The sequence below is a fragment of the Sorex fumeus genome, unplaced genomic scaffold, assembly GCF_029834395.1.
Source record: "Sorex fumeus unplaced genomic scaffold, SorFum_2.1 ptg000021l, whole genome shotgun sequence".
Taxonomy (NCBI): Eukaryota; Metazoa; Chordata; class Mammalia; order Eulipotyphla; family Soricidae; genus Sorex; species Sorex fumeus.
Window position 1 is genome coordinate 120,840 of NW_026606078.1, and position 20,190 is coordinate 141,029.

The window sequence follows — 20,190 nt, forward strand, 5'->3', positions numbered from 1 at the left end:
CAATATTTGGAATAGTCACCACTTCTCTATGTTCAGTTGTTTAAGAATCTCAAGGAAGTTAGTGTGATGCGGAAAATGTGGGTTCTCAAGCCCAGCTTCCCTCCTCTAAGCTATCTATGGTCCAAGTTGAATAGTGAGTTTGAAGACAGTCAGCCCTGCATCAACACACCCATTTCCTTCATGCCTTGCTTGAGAAGAAGAATCCTTAAAGACAACCGTGAACCATTCATCCTGGCCCTTGTTTCTACTTGTTTCTACTGTTCTTGGGTATTAGTCTCATACAATGATATTTTATATATCCCACAAATGAGGGCAGTCTTTCTATGCCTGTTCCTCTCCTTCTGACTTTCTTCACTTAGCAAATTTCATGAATTCCTTTTTCTTAACAGCTGTGTAGTCGTACATTGTGTAGATGTACCTTAGTTTATTTAACCAATCATTTATCCTTCCACTCAGGTTGCTTCCAGATTCTGGCTATTGTGAATAGAGCTGTGATGAACATAGAAGTGCAGATGGCATTTCTACTGTGTGTTTTTGGGCCCCCGGGATATATTCTGAGAAGTGATATTGCTGGGTCATATGGAAGTTCAATTTCTAATTTTTTTGAGAAATATCCGTATTGTTTTTCAAAAAGGCTGGACTAGTATGCATTTCCAACAACGAGAGAGAGTCCCTTATTCTCCACATTCAAGATAGCACTTGTTACTGGTTACTCTTGTTCTTTTTTGATTCAACAGTATTTTTTAAATAGAATCAAGGACTGATGATGTAACTCAGTGATAGAGTACTTTACTTGTTTTGCATCCTTGCATGTGTGAAGCTCATAATTTAACTCCCAGCACCATGCACACCAAAGATTCAAAACTATACAATTTATTTATAATTCATTTCTTATATTTGCTCTCCCTTCCATTTTCTTTTCTTTTTTTTTTGTGTTGCGGTGATGAAGATCACACACATACCTGATGGTGATTTTGTAGTACTGATTGGGGAATTCTTTAGTTGTTAAACAGACGTTAACCAGGAATCACATTCTTCAGTTGTGATGCTCGTGTATATTTTGGTTGCAGTATTCACCAGGGATTGCACCTAGCTGCAGCATTTAGAATTTTATCTGTTATGCTTCCTCACACCTGACTACAATGTACCAGAGATGGAATACTTTGTTGTAGTTACAGGGATCTCAAACAGCAGAACCACAGAGATCATACTTCATGCAGGTGCTAGGAATTTAACCCTCAACTTCATGCTCTCCACCACTGAGTCATCCACAAGACATTTCTATTTTATGGTTGACTCTCTATACACAGTGATCTAGAGGTTCAAATTCCTTTTTCTAGAGAGGCTCTTGGGAGCATATAATTAACTGCTTGAAGATGTAGAAGATGAGAAGATTTTGTTGTTCCTCTAGGCATCTTTGTTTTAGGAAACTTTAAATAAAACTTGTGGGAAACATTGACCAGGTATTGAATTGGAAGTCAGAGTTAAATTTATGTTGAACTTTCATTGTAGAGGTTTTGGATTAGTGAGCAAAACTTCAAGAGAAAAGTTGAGATTTGTGTATAGAACCTTCACAAAAATTTGTCAAATATGAGTAGAAATAAGAACTTGATAGAGGTTCAAACTAATTAAAGGAAGTTCTGGATCAAAGAAAGGAGAAATAAGACATAGGAAATGAGGAAATCCATTGGAGATACCCAACAAGAATATATAAATGATCCATTGACTGGTCCCATATGCTCTTGTGAAAGCAGCTGCATCTACCGCAGAAGGATAAATACTGTCTGGGGAGATACTCAGAAAGCATAGTCTTTCATTCTGCAGAGACCCTTGCTCCTATAATCTTAACATAAAAATCCTCAATCTTTTTCCATTTTATCTTTCATTCACTCTAGGATCACTCTAGGAATAACCTCTACAACTCTTTCCTCTCCCCTTATCCACGATTTCTATACTTGTTTTTCTACTGAATCATTTACATTAGAGTTTCAATGCTATGTATAGTGAATCACTTATGTTAGCACTCCAATGCAGAGTTTTGCCTACTGAAGGTGAAAGGAAAGGAGGAACCTGTCAACCCACTCGAGCCACAAATCATTTCTCTTATCTATGGCAAAATTCACCCATTTCTTCTCTTTCACTTTCTGACTCCACTATTTCACTTTTTCATTCTTCAGTGCTGGTCTCAGCCAAAGACACTATTGGCTCTCGCTTTGTAAATCTAATCATCTTTCTTGAACCCTCAGTGGCAGTGACACAATGTTTCCTGCATCTTAGATTGCCTTCTAAGAGAGAATTCATTCTCTATTTATTTTCCTATCTTTCTTCGTTCCTTAGTTTGTTAGCATTGTGGTGTCCCTGGGTTCTATCTGTGGACCACTTCTTTGGTGTCTATTACCATTTCCATTTCATGACTTTAAATAGAAGTCTGCTTTGGGGTTCAAAGACCTAATTCCAACATGAGTGTGTATGGAGGATTCCCCACAACTACGAGTTCTTGATACCAGCAGGCTGTCCAAGAATTTAACTCAATTTATATCACTTTTGATATAATCTACCTGGAACTACCATAACATTCCATAGATTAAGGCTGCCTTCAATTTCAACTGCCAGTTCTAAGCCCTGTCTATTACCTGTGATTCAGACCAAATTAACTACTGATTGGAAGTTCTCACAACCTTCTCTTAGATTTGATTAATGCAGATTTTAAAAAAATCTAGAAACCCTTTTACTCTCAAATTCATTAGTTTATTATAAAGGGCAATAAAGGATATTAAAAATATCTAGATAAGAAAAATTATAGGACAAAATTTCAAACAAAAGAGCTTCTGTCCTCATGAAGCTCAGAGACTACAAGGTTCTGAGAAGAATTGAGAAGCAAGAATCTGGAAGCACTCAGATACTTCATTCCCTCTTCCCTCACTGAACAAACTGGAATTTCTGACTCTTTAATCACTTTGTTGTTTACCCAGGCCAACTTCCCCTGTCCTAAGATACTCAAAAGGCACCTCATAACAAAAGACAACTTTATTACTTTCAACAATTAAAAAATTTGAAGCTGTTGGGGCTGGAGCAATAGCACAACAGGTAGGGCGTTTGCCTTGCACGCGACTGACCCAGGTTCAATTCCCAGCATCCGATATAATCCCCTGAGCACTTCCAGGAGTAATTCCTGAGTACATCACCAGGTGTGACCCAAAAAGAAAAAAAATTGAAGCTGTAAGCAAAGAGAAACTTTGTTTCAAAGAAAAAAAGATATTTTAGTCAATCTGATAGCTCCCAGGATTTTTAAAATTTCAGCTCCTTTTCTCAAAATTCCAGATCTATTTACTCAAGTGTATACTACTCAAAATCACTCTTTGGATCTCAGAATATTATATTCAAAACTCAGTTCCTGATCTATTTCTCCAACTTGTTCTAACACAATCTTATGTATACGATCTGTTCAAGCCAAAAATTTCTACTAACCCTTCATTCCTTCCAGCATTCATTTAATCCATTGGCAGATCCTGTAGGATTAACCTTTAGAATGTGTCTCAAATGACCTCCCCTCCTACCAGGCTGGACTGAACCACTCTTACCCTGACCTAGGCAAGAACTATCCTAATTAGTGGTTTAATTTCAACTGTGCTATTGAATTCTATCTTCAACAGAACCATGGATCATGTTGCTTTTCTGTTTAATACCTACAGTGGTTCTCTTTCTTAGAATAAAGACCAAAAACCTTTTGATGACCTCCTCACTCACCATTATCTTAGGATCATCTCCCTTACTTGTGCCCCTTCATTGGCCTTCTTGATGTTCCATGAGAACTTCAAGCTCACAACCTGTCTCTCCAGAGACTCATTTTGCATATCCTCCTGGCTTCAGAGCCCTTCCTTTAATATTTCTACCCCAGGGTATGGAGTTAGAACACTATTTGCATGAAACTCTATAATTAACAGTACTGTAAACCACAGTGTCTCAAAAAATAGGAAAAATATCACTTTTCTACGTTCTTATTTTTCACCCTACTTTATTTTCTTTTGCAACACTTAAACATATAATCAATTTTTTTTCGGGGGGCTTCTTAGACCTTTTCAACTTTTTCAACCTATTTTGTCTTGATCTATTTCATGTCTCCCCATACCTGGGTTCTTCCCAGTTTTTGATTTCAGGAACAGGTACTCAGAAACCATTTGTTAAATGACTGAATAAACGAAGGGGTCATGTATCACCATCACTTCCATGTATTGTCTCTCCACTCTAATGCAGGATGGCATTGAAGGACTTCAAGAACCATTTTGACAAAATTGAGATATGCAACCTCACACCAGATGCATTGGAAGAAGATGCCCTTCACAAGTGGGAGGTGACAGTCCACCAAGGAAGCTGGGTTCGGGGCTCCACAGCTGGAGGCTGCCGCAATTTCCTGGGTTGGTAGTCTTCCTGTATCTCTCCATTACTTCAAAGTTTCCATTCTAACTCAGAGACATCAGGGGAGGAGGGCCAAGATCCTAGAGGAAACCTTAAGCATGATTTTAAAGAAAGACTATTAGTGACGAAAAAAAGGGAAAAAAAGAACTGTGGATAAAATTTGCTCAGGGAAACTCTCGTTTAACTAGTTGGATTATCTTCCATAAGTTTAGTAATAAAAATAACTTATTTCTTGGCATAATTGAAAAGTTCAGAGAGGTACCGTGGACTTCAGGTACAGCTTGTTAAGTCCTTTTTTTTTTAATTAGTGAAACACCATGAGGTACAGTTATAGACTTATAAACTTTTGTGCTTGGGTTTCAGTTATACAATGATCAAGTACCCATCCCTTCACCAGTGTCCATCCTCCACCACCACGGGTCCCAGCATCCCTCCCACCCCTCATCCCACCCATCCCACTCTGCCTCTGTGGCAGGGCATTCCCCCTGTTCTCTCTCTCTTCTTTTGGGTACTGTGTTTTGCAAGAGAGGCATTGAGTGGCAATCATGTTTGGTCTATAGACTACTTTTAGAATGCTTCTCCCACCCTGGGACGGTCCTCACAACACCCTTTATTTGGTGCTCTCTTCTCTATCTGAGCTTCCTTTTCACCTAGCACGTGTGGCTGGCCTTCAAGTCATGGAGCAAAATTCCTGGTACTAATCTCAGCCATTCCTGGGTGTTAGTCTCCCGTTTTGTTGCTTTATGTTCCCCAGATGAATGCAATCTTTCTGTGTCTATACCGCTCTTTCTGACTCATTTTGCTTAACATGATACTTTCCATGTAGTACCACTTGTATGTAAATTTCATAACTTTGTAATTCTCTATTCTTCTCTCTTTCATATGTTGACTTTTTCCTCAGTCTGTTTTTCTCAGACACAAGAGTGCTGTCAGCAGCATCCAGGGTCCTTCCTGAGTCCTCATTCATTCAAATGCTCAGTTAAAACTTCTAAAGACCATCTAATAAAAGCTCTCAGCATCTCTTTAATCGAAAATTCTTTGAGTTGGCATGGTCCAAAGAATACTATGAGCTAATGGGCTTTGTTCCAATTCTCTATGACAAGAAAGACTAGCATAAACCAGAGTTCACCCTTGGAGCTGAAAAATGAGGTCAGTTCTATTCAGTCACACAACCATTGTATGGGTGCTAGGCAACAACCACAGATGCCCTGTAATTTGAAATGAAAAAATCAAAAAAATAAAATGAAACAAAATATATTCAATTAAACCCAGAAAAAATGTTTTTTAAATGCTGCATTGAATAGAAGATGGAAGTGAATGGCGGAGAACTTTGCATTCGCACAAGGATTATTGAAAGTAGGACAAGACGGTGATCAGAATAGGGAGAAAGGGAATTATTTTTTAAGGTTTGGGAATATATATAGGAAAAATAGGTGTATGTCTATGTGGGGTTTCCCCCCCTTCATTTTAAAGGAAGAAAAAATAATCTGCCTCTTTCAAATTACAGATACCTTTTGGACTAATCCACAAATAAAATTGTCCCTGACTGAAAAAGATGAGGGGCATGAGGAGTGCTCTTATCTCATAGCCTTGATGCAGAAAGATCGAAGAAAACTCAAGAGATTTGGTGCCAATATGCTGACCATTGGCTATGCCATTTACAAGGTAGGTGGGAGCACAATTACTTTTGAATCCACCCTCTGAGCTCTGAATTCTCAGTTCCTCTTCAGTCTCACTCTGGAGAGTCAAAAGTCAGTCCCCAGATTGTGTCCAAGGCCGTCTCCCAAAGAACCACCCTCTTGTTTTTCTATTGCAGTGTCCAGGTAAAGATGAACACCTAAACAAAGACTTTTTCAGATACCATGCTTCACAGGCCAGAAGCAAAACATTCATTAATCTGAGAGAAGTTTCTGGGAGGTTTAAGCTACCCCCAGGGGAATACATACTGATTCCCAGCACCTTTGAGCCTCATCTGGAAGCTGATTTCTGCCTGAGGGTCTTTTCAGAGAAGAAAGCCATTACCCAGTAAGTAATTGTTGGAACAATCTCTCTTCATTTAATGATTCATTCCTAGGGAAGTCACCAGGACTTGTTGGGGCCATGACCCCATTCACATCTTTCCATGATCTAAGAAACTTGCAGGAGGGTTTCTTTCTCTTCCTCTCTTATTCTCTTTTTCTCTTTCTTCCTTTCTCTCTCTCTCTTTTTATGTAGGAGTACTGCTATTTATTCAGCCACTGATTAGCTGATTGAATTGGCCATAAACTCCACCTTACTTTTTTTTCATTTTTTATAATTTGATTTATTGAATCACCATGAGAGCAGTTACAAAGCTTTCGGGTTTAAGTCTCAGTCATACAATGAAACACCCGTGCCCATTCTCCACCACCAAAAACCCCAGTATACCCCCATCCCAACCCCTCCCCCTACCTGTGGGGCAGATAATTTCCACATTACTCTCTACTTTGACTACTTTCAATATTTTGACACCTGACCCACCATTATTTGGGATTTTACCCCAACTCTCAGATCTGCTGAAAAGGCAACAATAGACAATTTATTTTCTATTGCTGGTTATGAATAACATATGATGTCGCGTGGCTGCAATAGTGGCTAGGCGATTTCTGAAATTTTAACAATTAAATCTGGAGGAATTTCTGCCAAAACCTGCTAGGTTCTGAGATTTGTTCCTGAGTCTCTTGTATCAGCAGTTTGATCAGGAGCCAGAAAGGTGGTTAGTGGGCGTCGACTCGGGGTCTCATTGGGATGGGGAGAAAGGGTCGGCTCCACCCCCATCCCGTGAGGCCCCACATGTCTCGTCACTGTGGGCTCAAACCTGACTGTCCAGTGGCCTCTGGAGAATGGCAGCCACTGGGCTGCCAGGAGGAACAGGCCAAGGCACAAACCTATTCCCATTTGGGGTGGCCCAGTGCCTGTAACTTACTGCAGGAACTGGATGCATTTCTGCCAAAAGCCGTTAGGTTTGGAGGTTTGTTTCTGAGTCTCTGAGATCATGGCCATTAAGCAGTTCGATCAGGAACCAGAGAGGCCTTGCCTCCAATTACATAGCTGAGCTGGAGGTGGTTTGTGGGTGTGTCTCCCACATACTTAACTTTTGGTCATTTACTTTCTTGGTAAACTTTGCCCCAAGTTTTTGGGGTCTGGCCAAAGGCACAGCAGCATTTTTGGGGTATCTGGAAGTCTGAAGGCGCCATCAGGCTGCTGATGCACTCGCCTCACAGTGCTGCTGGCGGCACCATACCCCCACCTTTCTTTCTTTCTTTCTTTCTTTCTTTCTTTCTTTCTTTCTTTCTTTCTTTCTTTCTTTCATTTCTTTATCTTTTTTAAGAAGCTTAAGTAAATCTCATTATTGTTTTTTTTTTAAATTTTTAAAAATGAATCACTGTGAGATACAGTTACAGACTTACAAACATTCATGATTACGATTCAGTCATACAATGATCAAGTACCCATCCCTCCACCAGTGCTCATTCTCCACCACCAAGGTTCCCAGTATCCCTTCCACCACCCCCACCCCTATCCCCCTCTGCTTCTGTGGCAGGCACATTCCCTTTTACTCTCTCTCTGCTTTTAGGTGTTATGGTTTGTACTACAGGTATCAATTAAGTGGCCATCATGTTTGGTCTATAGTCTACTTTTAGCATGCATTTCTTGACCTGAGCAAGCTCTCCAAGCATCCCTTACTTGGTGGTCTCTTCTCTATCTCAGCTGCCTTTTCCCCTAGCACATGAGGCCAGCTTCCAAGCCCTGGAGCAACCCTCTTTGTCCTTATCTCTACTATCCTTGGGTGTTAGTCTCCCATTATGTTACTTTATATTCCACAAATGAGTGCAGTTATTCTATGTCTGTCCCTCCCTTTATGACTCATTTCACTTAGCATGATACTCTCTATGCCGATCCACTGATATGCAAATTTCATGACCTCGTCTTTTCTAACAGCTACATAATATTCCATTAACGTAGATGTACCAAGGTTTCTTTAAACAGTCATCTGTTCTCAGGCACTCAGTTTTTTCCAGATTCTGGCTATTATAAACAGTGCTGCAATAAACATACAAGTTCAGGTGTCATTTATACTGTACTTTTTGCCTCTCCATGATATATTCCCAGAAGTGGTATTGCTGGGGCAAATGGGAGCTCAATTTCTAATTTTTTGAGAAACATCCATATTGTTTTCCAAAAGGGCAAAACCGGTCAGCATTCCCACCAGCAGTGAAGGAGAGTCCCCTTCTCCCCACATCCACATCAACACTGGTTGCTTTTCTTCTTCTGGTTGTGTGCAATTCACATCTTTCCATGGTCTAAGAAACCTGCAGGAGGGTTTCTTTCTTTTCCTCTCTTATTCTTTCTTTCTTTCTTTCTTTCTTTCTTTCTTTCTTTCAAGGAGCTTAAGTAAAACTCCTTTTCAAAAAATTTTTTAATGAATAACCGTGAGATACAGTTACAGACTTAGAAACTTTCATGATTACGCTTCAGTCATACAATGATCAAATACCCATCCCTCCACCAGTGCCCATTTTCCATCACCAATGTTCCCAGTATCCCTTCTGCCACCCCCACCCCATCCTCTCTGTGGTAAGAGATGATATATCATTGTTGTTTTGATCTGCATCTCCCTGATCATTAATGACGAAGAGCAGTTTTTCATGTGCCTTTTGGCCATTTGGATTTCTTCTTTGAGAAAGTTTCTATTCATTTCATTGCCCCATTTTCTGATGGGGTTGGATGTTTTCTTCTTGTAGAGTTCAACCAGTGCCTTGTATATTGATATTCACCCAATACCCTTCTGATTAACCCATCAGATGGGTTAATCAGAAGGGTATTGGGTGAATATCCTTTCCCATTCCATAAGCTGTCTTTTTATCCTGGTTACTGTTTCTTTTGAGGTGCAGAAGCTTCTTAGTTTAAAATAGTCCCACTTGTTTATCTCTGATTCCACTTGCTTGGTCAGTGGCATTTAATTTTTGAAGATACTTCTTAGCTTCAATGTAGTAGAGGGTTTTGCCAACCTTGACTTCAATGTGCCTTATGGATTATGGTCTGATGTTGAGGTCTTTAATCCATCTTGATTTGACTTTTGTGCATGGTGTTAGGTAGAGGTCTGAGCCCATTTTTTTTGCATGTAGCTGTTCAGTTTTGCCAGCACCATTTGTTAAAGAGGCTTTCCTTGCTCCACTTCACATTTCTTGCTCCCTTATCAAAGATAGGATGAACATATATTTGAGGGTGTATGTAAGGATATTCAACCCTGTTCCATTGGTCTGAAGCTCTGACTTTGTTCCAATACAATGCTGTTTTAATTATTACCGCTTTGTAATAGAGTTTGAAGTTGGGCAAGGTGATGCCTCTCATCTTCTTTTCCTTGAGTTTCTTTAGCTATCTTTGGGGGTTTGTTGTTCCATATGAATTTCAGGAGTGTTTGATCAATTTCTTTGAAGAATGTCATGAATATTCTTATAGGGATCACATTAAATCTGTAGAATGCTTTGGGGAGTATTGCCATTTTGACAATGTTAATTTTCCCAATCCATGAGTAGGACTGAGCGGCTGCGAAAGCCGTGTCATAAGACACTCCTTACCCATTTTCCATAATTACCACTTCATATCTGATAGAAAAAAATACATATCTTGGAGAGGCTGGCAAGCTACTGAGAGTATCCTACCTGCATGGCAGAGCCAGGCAAGCTAGCCGTGGCATATCTGATATGCCAAAAACAGTAATAATAAAGGATCTCATTCCCATGACCCTGAAAGGGACTCCAGTATGTTGGGAAAAATGAGTAAGGAGTGGCTGCTAAAATTTCAGGGCTGGGACAAATGGAGATGTTACTGGCATCTGGTCAAGTAAATCGAAGAACAATGGGATGACAGTGATACAGTGATACAGCTTTGTGTTTTCGCTTCAAAGCGAACCATTAAAAAGTCACTTTCTCAAGCTGCTGCCAGAATTATATTCACAGACACTGTTGGATGAAGCCTTTCATTCTCCAGACCCTTATTATCAAGAAGTTTCTGGAGTGAAAGCCACTTTTGAGGATGTCAGACTTATTTCTGAAGGGATGAAATTACAAACGTCAAAGATTACATGCCTTTTCAGCTGATCTTTAAATAAATGAGGTCTTAGTGGCAAGTCTGCATTCCATTCTATACGTCACCTAACATTTTGCTAACTAAACATTCCCAGAAAAATTATTTTGTACCAGCACTTTGTTTTTGTTGTGGGGTGAGTTGGGTTGCACCTGGTAGTACTCAGAGATTACTCCTGGCTCTGTGCTCAGGGATAACTAATGTCAGTACTTGGGGGACCATATAAGGTGGCAGGAATTGAGCTTGGCATGCAAAGCAAGGCCTTACCCTCTGTACTATCTTGCTTGCTGTAGTTTTAGTACTTGAGTGTGGGGGAAAGAATTCCCCTTGCATCCCATTTGCCATTGATTATTCTATGGCAGAAGAAAAAAATGGCTTAATATTGGGGAAAAAATCTATTTCTGTTCCAATGTAGATACTCAAGGACTACATGGGTCATGTAGTCCTGTCCTTTTGAATGAATTTACTTTTTGTTTGGTGGGATAAAATTGAAATGGTGGCATGCATTGAATATTTCCATTACGAAGTCTGGATAAATTAGAGTGGTGGCATGCATTAAGAATATTTCCAATTGTAAAATCACGTTATACTGGGAATGGTGCCAGGCATTAGAAATATTTCCAAGACAAAGTCTGGCTTGGTTTTCTATGCTGACTATAAAAGGCATGGATATACTCACTGTTAAACAGAAATAATGTCTTTTGATTCTAAAAAGTTCTGTTGGAAGGGCCCAAGTGACAGTACAGCAGGTAGGGCTTTGCCTTGCACATGACCGATCTGGGTTCAATCCCTGGCACCCCATACGGTCCCCCAAGGACTTCCAAGAGTAATTTCTGAGTATAGAGCCAGGAGTAACCCCGTAAGCATCACTGGGCGTGATCCCAAAAGCAAAAAAAAAAGTTCTGCTGGAGGGGCTAAATCTATAGCCTAAAAGGAAAAGAACATGCTTATTAGCATGTGCAAGACCCTGAGTTGAATCCCTAGTATTCTATGAGCTCCTGGGCACTGTCAAACATGTCCTGCTAGCATGTAAGCACCAGAAATCTGAGTACTGCCAATTTAATAGATTGAATTCTGTTGGAAGTGGATTCTATTTAAAAAATGCTGGAATTTCTACTCTGACTAAAATCTCAGAATGATTTTCTTCATATCTATTCACACAAGGCACATCTAGTGAGATCGTTGCAAATGGCAACTCTTAACAGGTGTAAGAATAAGAGAGAGAAATCCAGGGTGTGCCAATCCTACACAAGTTACCTGACCCACTAAAGTGGTAGGTTAGGGTCCTCATCATTTGTAGATGGCTTCACACTGCAGAATGTGGTTCAGAAATCAAGGGGCGGGGGAGGAAAGTTCTGAAAGGGTTATGCATGCCCCAGAGGGTGAGGAAAAAAGGGACAACCCTGGGTTCCCTCTGATTGTTGCTTCTTTACTTTCTCTTTGAGATTTTAGTAATGTTTCATGTGGAATGATTGAGGTTTTACCCTATATGGAGTCTTTCAAATATTTACACGTTAACAAAAACTAAAGTCTCTCCTCTTCTCAATATGACAGCTTACCAACATTACAGGTTTCCCTATATACACACATATATGTATATATATGCATATATACATACATGTATCACAAATCACAAATCATCCTGTTAATCGTCGATTGCCTCGAGCAGGCCCCAGTAACATCTCCTTCATCCTAGCCCTGAGATTATATTCAAGGCTCTTTAGGAGAATGAGACCCATCATTGTTACTGGTATTTGGCATATTGGGTACGCCACAGGGAGTTTGCCAGACTCTGCCCTAATACATAGATGTATAACTAGAAAAAAAATAACAAATTTTCCATAAAAACCAGAAACTAAAGAAAGACTGCTGGTTTATTGTTGTAATTTTATAAGTTCATAAGTTGTAAATTCTCCCTTAAAGATGATTATACCTACCTTTTTCATTTTCCTGCTCAAAGTGTATAAGGGGAGAGAGGTTAATGTCTGGTGCCTGCAGACACTGTGTAATGTTGACATCATTGAAAAAGAAGAAATTCAGTGGGACAAATATTCAATGGTATACATCTGTACCACAGCTGTTAAAGTATTTTTTGCCTCCACAGGGACTTGGATGAAAATGTGGACATTTACCTTACTGAGGTGAGCATTTTTCATGTTATATGGAGGGAGGGATCCAGTAACTCCTGAAAACTTCTTTCTAAGCAAAGCAACATCTAAAACTCTGAAGTTCAAGGAACGGTTACCAACAATAAGGCATATATTTTGATTCTAAGTCCCTGGAGAAGATGATTTACAATTCTTCAAGAAAGTTTTAAGAAAAATAATAAAAATAAAATGGGAGAAGTAGGTGGATTCTTTTAACATATAATTGGGGAAACACACTACTTCCTCTATACTTTTTGTGTTGGGGGCTCACTTTTGTGCTTATCCGAGGGTTGTGAGACTTCCAAAAGTAATTGTGTGAGGTGTGGCCCTATACCTAATACCTACAAAAAGTGAGCAGAGCTCAGCTTTTAGCAGTGAACTTGCTGCTTCTTGTTTTACTATTAAGGCTGTGACTTATTTATTAACAGGGCCCCAAACCTAACAAAACACCTCCAAACATTTACTGTGCCTTACCCATATACTAGGCTCAGTATTAAAGGACCTCTTGCTCTCAAAGATTTTACCACCTACCTTGCCAGATGGGCTGGAGTGATAGCACAGTGGGTAGGGCACTGGCCTTGCACCCGGCCGACCAGGGTTTGATTCCTCCATCTCTCTTGGAGAGTCCGGCAAGCTACTGAGAGTATCCTGCCCGCATGGGCATGGCAGAGCCTGGCAAGCTCCCTGTATGTATTGATATGCAAAAACAGTAACAAATCTCACAACGGAGATGTTACTGGTGCCTGCTCGAGCAAATCGATGAACAATGGGAGAACAGTGCTACAGTGCTTCCTTGCCAGATGACTTGGCAAGTAGTTACATCCAAGAGTGAGGCACAGAAAGATTCAGAAAGTGCAGGAAGAGGTGGCAAACTAATCAGGACCCTAAATTCATCAGGAGTCAGATTCCCTTGCCCACCTCAATTGTAAATATACACGCTTGCAACCAATTCCATTAATCATTAATAAACCATTCCAGATTCTCCCCAAGAGCCTTCACAAAGTGTCAGATTGCTCTTAAGACTACAGATAGGTCAGTTTTGAGCCCATCTCAGAAGACCACAGCATCAGATGGCTGCAAGGTGATCCCATTTTCTCTCACAGGCAGACCACTGCCAACCCGAGTCTTCTTTCCTGACATTTTTCTGGAAAAAAAACCCCAACAAAATCAGGCTTCTTTTTGGTGGGTCTTAAAAGTTCCTCTGGTTAATTTTCAGCCTCAGAAGCCAACTGCACCTGGAGAGGAGACAGAGGAGGAGCAGCAGTTTCGGGCCCTGTTCAAACAAACTGCTGGTGAGGTAGGGCTCCTGTTGGCTCCCATTGACCTCAATCCCTGCACTGTTGAGGGACTCAGCTTCTTTATTTAGGGATGCAATAATGCTTCCGTGAGGCTCAGTGCCCAAGGTCTGGTGCTAAATATCTGGTGACCCAGGTGTCAACTTGTCACAAAGAGAGAGCAGCCCTGAATTTTTGAGAGAGACTCTAAAGGTGGTTTCCTCCTGCACATCTAACTCTCCAGTTTTAGGGGCCAAAAATATCCAATTGAACTCAGACCAGGTTCGGATGCTTTTTGTGCCAGCTTAGAAAGCTTTAAGAAGTTGATTTTTGAACTCTACCCAAGAAATCACTGTCTTTATATCTTTATATCACTCTGTGTTATGGTCAAAGAAGATATTATTTGGGGAGGTCAACATTGTTGCAAATCTATACTGACTAGAATTTTATCCACTAAGTCAGAGGCATGTTTTTGTTTGGCAGCAGGCCAGGAAGGCATTGGAAAAGGGGAAACTGTCACCGGCTTTCTTCTTCACTTTATTTGCATACTCTCAGGCTCATCTTGCTTGCTGGAACTTGGGCTGCTCCTAGGGTATCTGCATCTTCCCTACTTCTGCCTAGGGCCTCTACTGTCTTCTTAGAAACTTCTCCACCCATATTCTCTGAAGTCTCTCTATTGGTAGCCATAAGTAGTATTAGCCTGATAAACCAATTTAAGTGCTAACAACTGTATTTGTTCCTTACCTGTGAGTTGTGAATCCCTGTTAAGATGTGTGTGAGGTGCATCCTAACAGAATTACAAGCACTATGTTTATAAGGGGGACAAGAAGACATGTGTGTGGGTGGAGAGAGGCAGGGACCCATGTGGTTTCGCTATACCACAGAGCTTTCTGCAATCCTGGGCATGAAAAGAGAAGTATGGGGGGGCAGTTAGAGAGTGATAAACATCCAACTTTCAGTGTTATCTGGAGGACTGAGCTGGCAAAAGCATTTCCTGAGTGAGGAGGCATTTGGGCAAAGAACTTGGAGAAACGGACACCTAGATTTGGAAGGTTATGGAAGAACTCATCAACTTTTGTTAATAACCAAATGCACCTCTTGAAATTAATGGCTCTTCTTCTAATTAGCCCGATGATCTGAACACCCCATTCCATCTTTCTGTTCAGTAGGGGCCTGGGCATGAACATGAACATCCTCATCCTGCATTTTTCAGGACCCAGGGGCTCCAGGAATGGAAGTGGGGTGGGCATTTGTTAAAATAACTCCATTGGGCATTGTGTGTCACTCTGCTGATTCAAAGCCCTTAACAGAGTCTTAAATTAGTGTTGCTTATGTTGTCATGTATGCAAAAACCACCTCGGCATCCTGAAAAATAAGGGCCCATTTCTGAGGGATCCAGAAGTCTGCATTTCTAATAAACACCCATGGGATGCTGAGATTCATGGTATTAACTAAATCATCTTAAATCAATGGTCCTGAAATTGAGCCTTAGAGTTTTTATTTAAATAAGCATTGAGCCATATTCTCAGGTCTTTTGATTGTTATGTTCCTGCAATAAACCCCAAGATGGTAATATTTTGTTAGTTTGTTTTGGGGCCACACCTGATGATGCTCAGGAGTTATTCCTTGCTCTGGACTCAGAAATTACTCCTGGCAGTGCTCAGGGGACCATATGGGATACCAGGGATAGAATCCAGGTTGACTATGTGCAAGGCAAATACTCTACTCACTATACTATCTCTCCAGCCTCCATAGGATTATTATTATTATTATTATTATTATTATTATTATTATTATTATTTTGCTTTTTGGGTCACACCCAGTGATGCTCAGGGGTTACTCCTGGCTCTGCACTCAGGAATTACTCCTGGTGATGCTCGGGGTATCATATGGGATGCTGGGTTGGCCGCGTGCAAGGCAAACGCCCTACCCGCTGTGCTATTGCTCCAGCCCCCATAGGATTATTTTTAAAAGATATCCAAGTGATTATGTTGTTTCACAGGGCTTGGGAACTTGAACTTAAAGGTTCCCTCACACAGGGATTGTTTGGAGAGTCTTAGGTCAGGATTTGGGAAAGCATGTTTTGTCTCATCAAGTCTCCCTGCCCTTTCTGGGTGGTTCACAGGCTACCGAAGAAGTGAGGAGGCTAAAGCCACGTAGAACATGGTCCAGGGGCCTACAGCAGGCTGTGTTATCCATTCAATCAAACCAACTTCACAACAGAAAGAAATTGAAACAAAGACTCAACAGGCTATTAAAAATCAATTACCAAACATGATAAACCTCTCTGTATCTATATTGCAAACCACAATGCCCCAAAGTAGAGAGAGAGTATGGGAAATACTGTCTGCCATGGAGGCAGTGGGAGGGTGGGAAAGGGGGGTATATTGGGGAGATTGGTGGTGGGGAATGCGCACTGGTGGAGGGATGGGTGTTTGATCATTTCAAACATGAAAGCTTGTAACTGTATGTCACGGTGATTCAACTAAAAAAAAAAAGCAATTATCTCCCTTTCAACAGGATTTGGAGGTGACAGCAGAAGAACTCCAGTGTGTTTTAAATGCTGTGCTGCAAAAGAGTAAGTGCTTACGCCCACCACCCACCACTCACATGAACCTCAGGGATCCTATTGAGAGGATACATGATGGATATGCTGCCTGGCTGTCCTCCAGCAACCCCAGGCTCCCTGGTGCAACTCTAGCTTTCATTGCTTATTATTTTTCTTCTTTTTTTTTTCTTTTTTGGATTACACCCGGCAATGCACAGGGGTTACTCCTGGATCTCCACTCAGGAATGACTCCTGGTGGTGCTCAGGGGACCACATGGGATGCTGGGAATCGAACCTGGGTCAGCTGTGTGCAAGGCAAATGCCCTACCTGCTGTGCTATTGCTCCAGTCCTGATCATTGCTTATTTCTTGATCATAAAAATTATACAATATTATGGTAGAAATTCTTAAAACTGCAGAAAAACCTATTGACAAATACATAAATCACCAACAATCTCATTAGTAATTGCTATTAATATGTGTTATTAATTTGTGTATAGTTGGTATGTGTAATCTGTGTGTGTTGCTGTGAGTGTACATATTCATGTGTGTATGTGTATAATTCTAAATATGAATGTAAACATTTAATTGGTATATTTAAAAGTAAAATGTAAAGGCCCTCCCGTTGATCATCAATTTGCTCGAGCGGACCCAGTAACGTCTCCATTGGAGACTTTGTTGCTACTGTGTCTGGCATATCGAGTACGTCACAGGGAGCTTGCCAGGCTCTGCCATGCGGGCGAGATACTCTTGGTAGCTTGTTGGGCTCTCCGAGAGGGGCGGAGGAATTGAACTCGGGTCGGCCATGTTGGCTGTGTGCAGGGCAAACACCCTACCGCTGTGCTATCGCTCCAGCCCTTAAATATCAACTATAAATATCAACTTATTTTTAATATAGTTTTGAGGTTTAATTTAGATATACAACTTTTCCTTTTAAAGTATGAAATCCAGTGTTTTATCTTGAACAATCCAGTATGTTCATAGCTCTACCACAGTAAATTGTATTTTATTTTTTGTGGGAAGCCAAAAATAAAGAACTGCTTCTGGCAGTGCTCCTGGGACCATATGGGATATGAGGGATTGAATCCATGTTGACCTCATGCAAGGCAAGTGTCCTACCCACTGTACTATCTCTCAAACTCCAACCACAGTCAACTTTTTTTTTTTTTTTTGCTTTTTGGGTCACACTTGGCGTTGCACAGGGGTTACTCCTGGCTCATGCACTCAGGAATTACTCCTGGTGGTGCTCCGGGGACCATATGGGATCCTCGGAATCGAACCCATGTCAGCCGCATGCAAGGCAAACAACTTACCCACTGTGCTATCGCTCCAGCCTCACCAGAATTTTATTTTTTATTTTACTTATTTACTTTTTTTTTTTTGCTTTTTTGGGTTACACCCAGTGATACACAGGGGTTACTCCTGGCTCTGCACTCCTGGTGGTGCTCAGGGGACTGGGATGCTGGGAATAGAATTTGGGTTGGCTGCCTGCAAGGCAAATACCCAACCCATTGTGCTATTGCTCCAGCCCCTTACTTTTTGTTCTTTGGGTCACACCCGGCAGTGCTCAGGGGTTACTCCTGGTTCTTCACTCAGGAATTACTCCTGGTGGTGCCCGAGGGACCATGTGGGATGCCAAAAATCAAACTTGGGTCAGCTGCATGCACTGCCCTACCCGCTCTATTATAGCTCTGGCCCTCTACAGTCAATTTTAGAACACATCATTACTTCAAAAATAAACTTGGTCCCTAGTAACTCCCCTCCACCTTCTCCCCTGGCAAACACTATTTTCTGTCTCTATAAATTTGCCTATTCTGGACTTTTCATATAAATGAAATCGTATATTATGTGGTCTTTTTTGTTTGCTTCTTTTTTTGTTTTGTAGCAAAACATTTTCAGAGTTCATACATACTGTAACATGGTATCAAGATTTCATTTATTTTTGTAGAATGTTAAAGAATATTTCATCTTATGAGAAGATCATATGTCATTGATTCTTTGAATTACTGAAAGACATTTGGGTTGTTGACTGATCAGGCTGTTATAGATAATGCTACTGTGAACATTCATGTAAAAACTTTTTTATGTGTTTATATGTTGCATGGTAACTCTGGATTCAGTGGTAACTCTGGATTTGATGTTACCGTTAAGTTGCATGGTAATTCTGTACTTGATGTTCTAAGAAACAGCCTGCCAATTTTCCAAAGTGTTTCTTCCATTTCCACTAACAGTGTAGGAGTATTCAAATTTTTCTCCAATAATTTTTTTGGGGTTTATTTTTTTGAGGACAGCTACTTTAGACTATTCCCATGACTTACTCCTGGCTCTGCCCTCAAGGGCCACTCCTGGCAGGGATGAAGGGACCATATGGGGTTCCAGAAATGTGCAGATGCCCTGCCTACGGTACTTGCTGCCCCTTATTAATGACTTTTAAATTAAATTTTAGAATTTTTTTTCATGTTATGAAATCTTCTTTGAAAATATGATTCTAAGAGGCTGTGTAATATATTTTCACATACAGACATAATATATTATTACATATGAACATAGCCAAACTTACTGTCTGTACATTCTATTGATTGAAATAAATTTAGGGCTTCTTTTTTCCAAGCTTGTGACATCTCTTGAACACTTCTCTTTCTTTCTCTCTCTCTCTCTCACTTTCCTCTAACAAATCTCTCAATTTCTTTCAATAAAAACTACTTTCTTGGTTTCAAGAGGGAAAAGAAAAGAACATTTTAAAGCTAATAAATGCGTGGAAGAAAAGTCCCATTTAAATTATTTTTCTTGGGGCTGAAGCAATGGTACAACAGGTAGGGCATTTGCCTTGCTTGTGGAGGCCATCATGCGGGGTCCCTGAGCACAGAGCCATGAGTAAGCCCTGAGCACAGCTAGGTTTTCCCCTCCAAGTAAAATCAAAACCAAAATCTTTTCTCATATTTTGTGAGTTTTCCCCCCAAGACATCACATGAATTTCTACTCTCAGAAGCAGACCTAAAAAAGTAAAAATATCAGCACCCTTACCAGCTAGGATCTAACTACTTAGGTACTTTCAGCACCCAAGAATCACTTGATCACTTGATATCCCGTTACTCATAGATTTGCTCGAGCGGGCACCAGTAACGTCTTCATTCATCCCTGTTGCATGCTAGCGTAGCCCAGTGGCATCTGCGCATTCTAGGAATATGAAGAACCTCAAACCGATTGTTCAGGATCTTGACGAAGAAGTCTGACCATCTCATAGGTGGGCGTCCACGTGATCTTTTGACATCCCCTGGAATCCAGTCGGTAATCAGTCAGCACCCAAGAATAAGTTAATCATATCAGAGGCCAACTAAATTCTGTTTTTATATTCAATTTCAGAGAAGGACATCCAATTCAAGAAACTAAGCCTGATTTCCTGTAAAAACATTATTTCTCTGATGGACGTATCCTTCTGAATATGTAGGCAGTAAAAAATATTAGGTATTTTCCTTGATCAGAAAATGCAGACTTTCCTAAAAGTCTTCTTTAACCTTTAGACTAGTTTTCTTCACAAAGAATAACCAAAGTCTTGGAGTCCCTTGGGGTTAGAATTGGAGAAGAATCAAGCAGCACAGACTCGAGTGGAGATATTTCTATAGGGACTTGAAGATCTTGTTGTCACTTTGGGGACTTATTTGGGAAAAAGAAGAATTTTGTGTGTAATGTTTTCCACC

At 40.6% G+C, this 20,190-nt stretch overlaps 1 protein-coding gene across 2 annotated transcripts in view; it reads left to right on the forward strand.

The window, feature by feature from the left end:
- CAPN9 (calpain 9) overlaps positions 1–20,190 on the forward strand; it is a 56,650-nt gene that overhangs the window by 28,772 nt on the left and 7,688 nt on the right. For both annotated transcript variants that reach the window (XM_056113630.1, XM_056113631.1), the window contains 7 exons: positions 4,255–4,415; positions 5,924–6,081; positions 6,233–6,441; positions 12,629–12,665; positions 13,888–13,968; positions 16,466–16,523; positions 19,856–19,920. In XM_056113630.1, the coding sequence (XP_055969605.1) occupies positions 4,255–4,415; positions 5,924–6,081; positions 6,233–6,441; positions 12,629–12,665; positions 13,888–13,968; positions 16,466–16,523; positions 19,856–19,920 (769 nt within the window). The remainder of the gene's footprint in view (positions 1–4,254; positions 4,416–5,923; positions 6,082–6,232; positions 6,442–12,628; positions 12,666–13,887; positions 13,969–16,465; positions 16,524–19,855; positions 19,921–20,190) is intronic.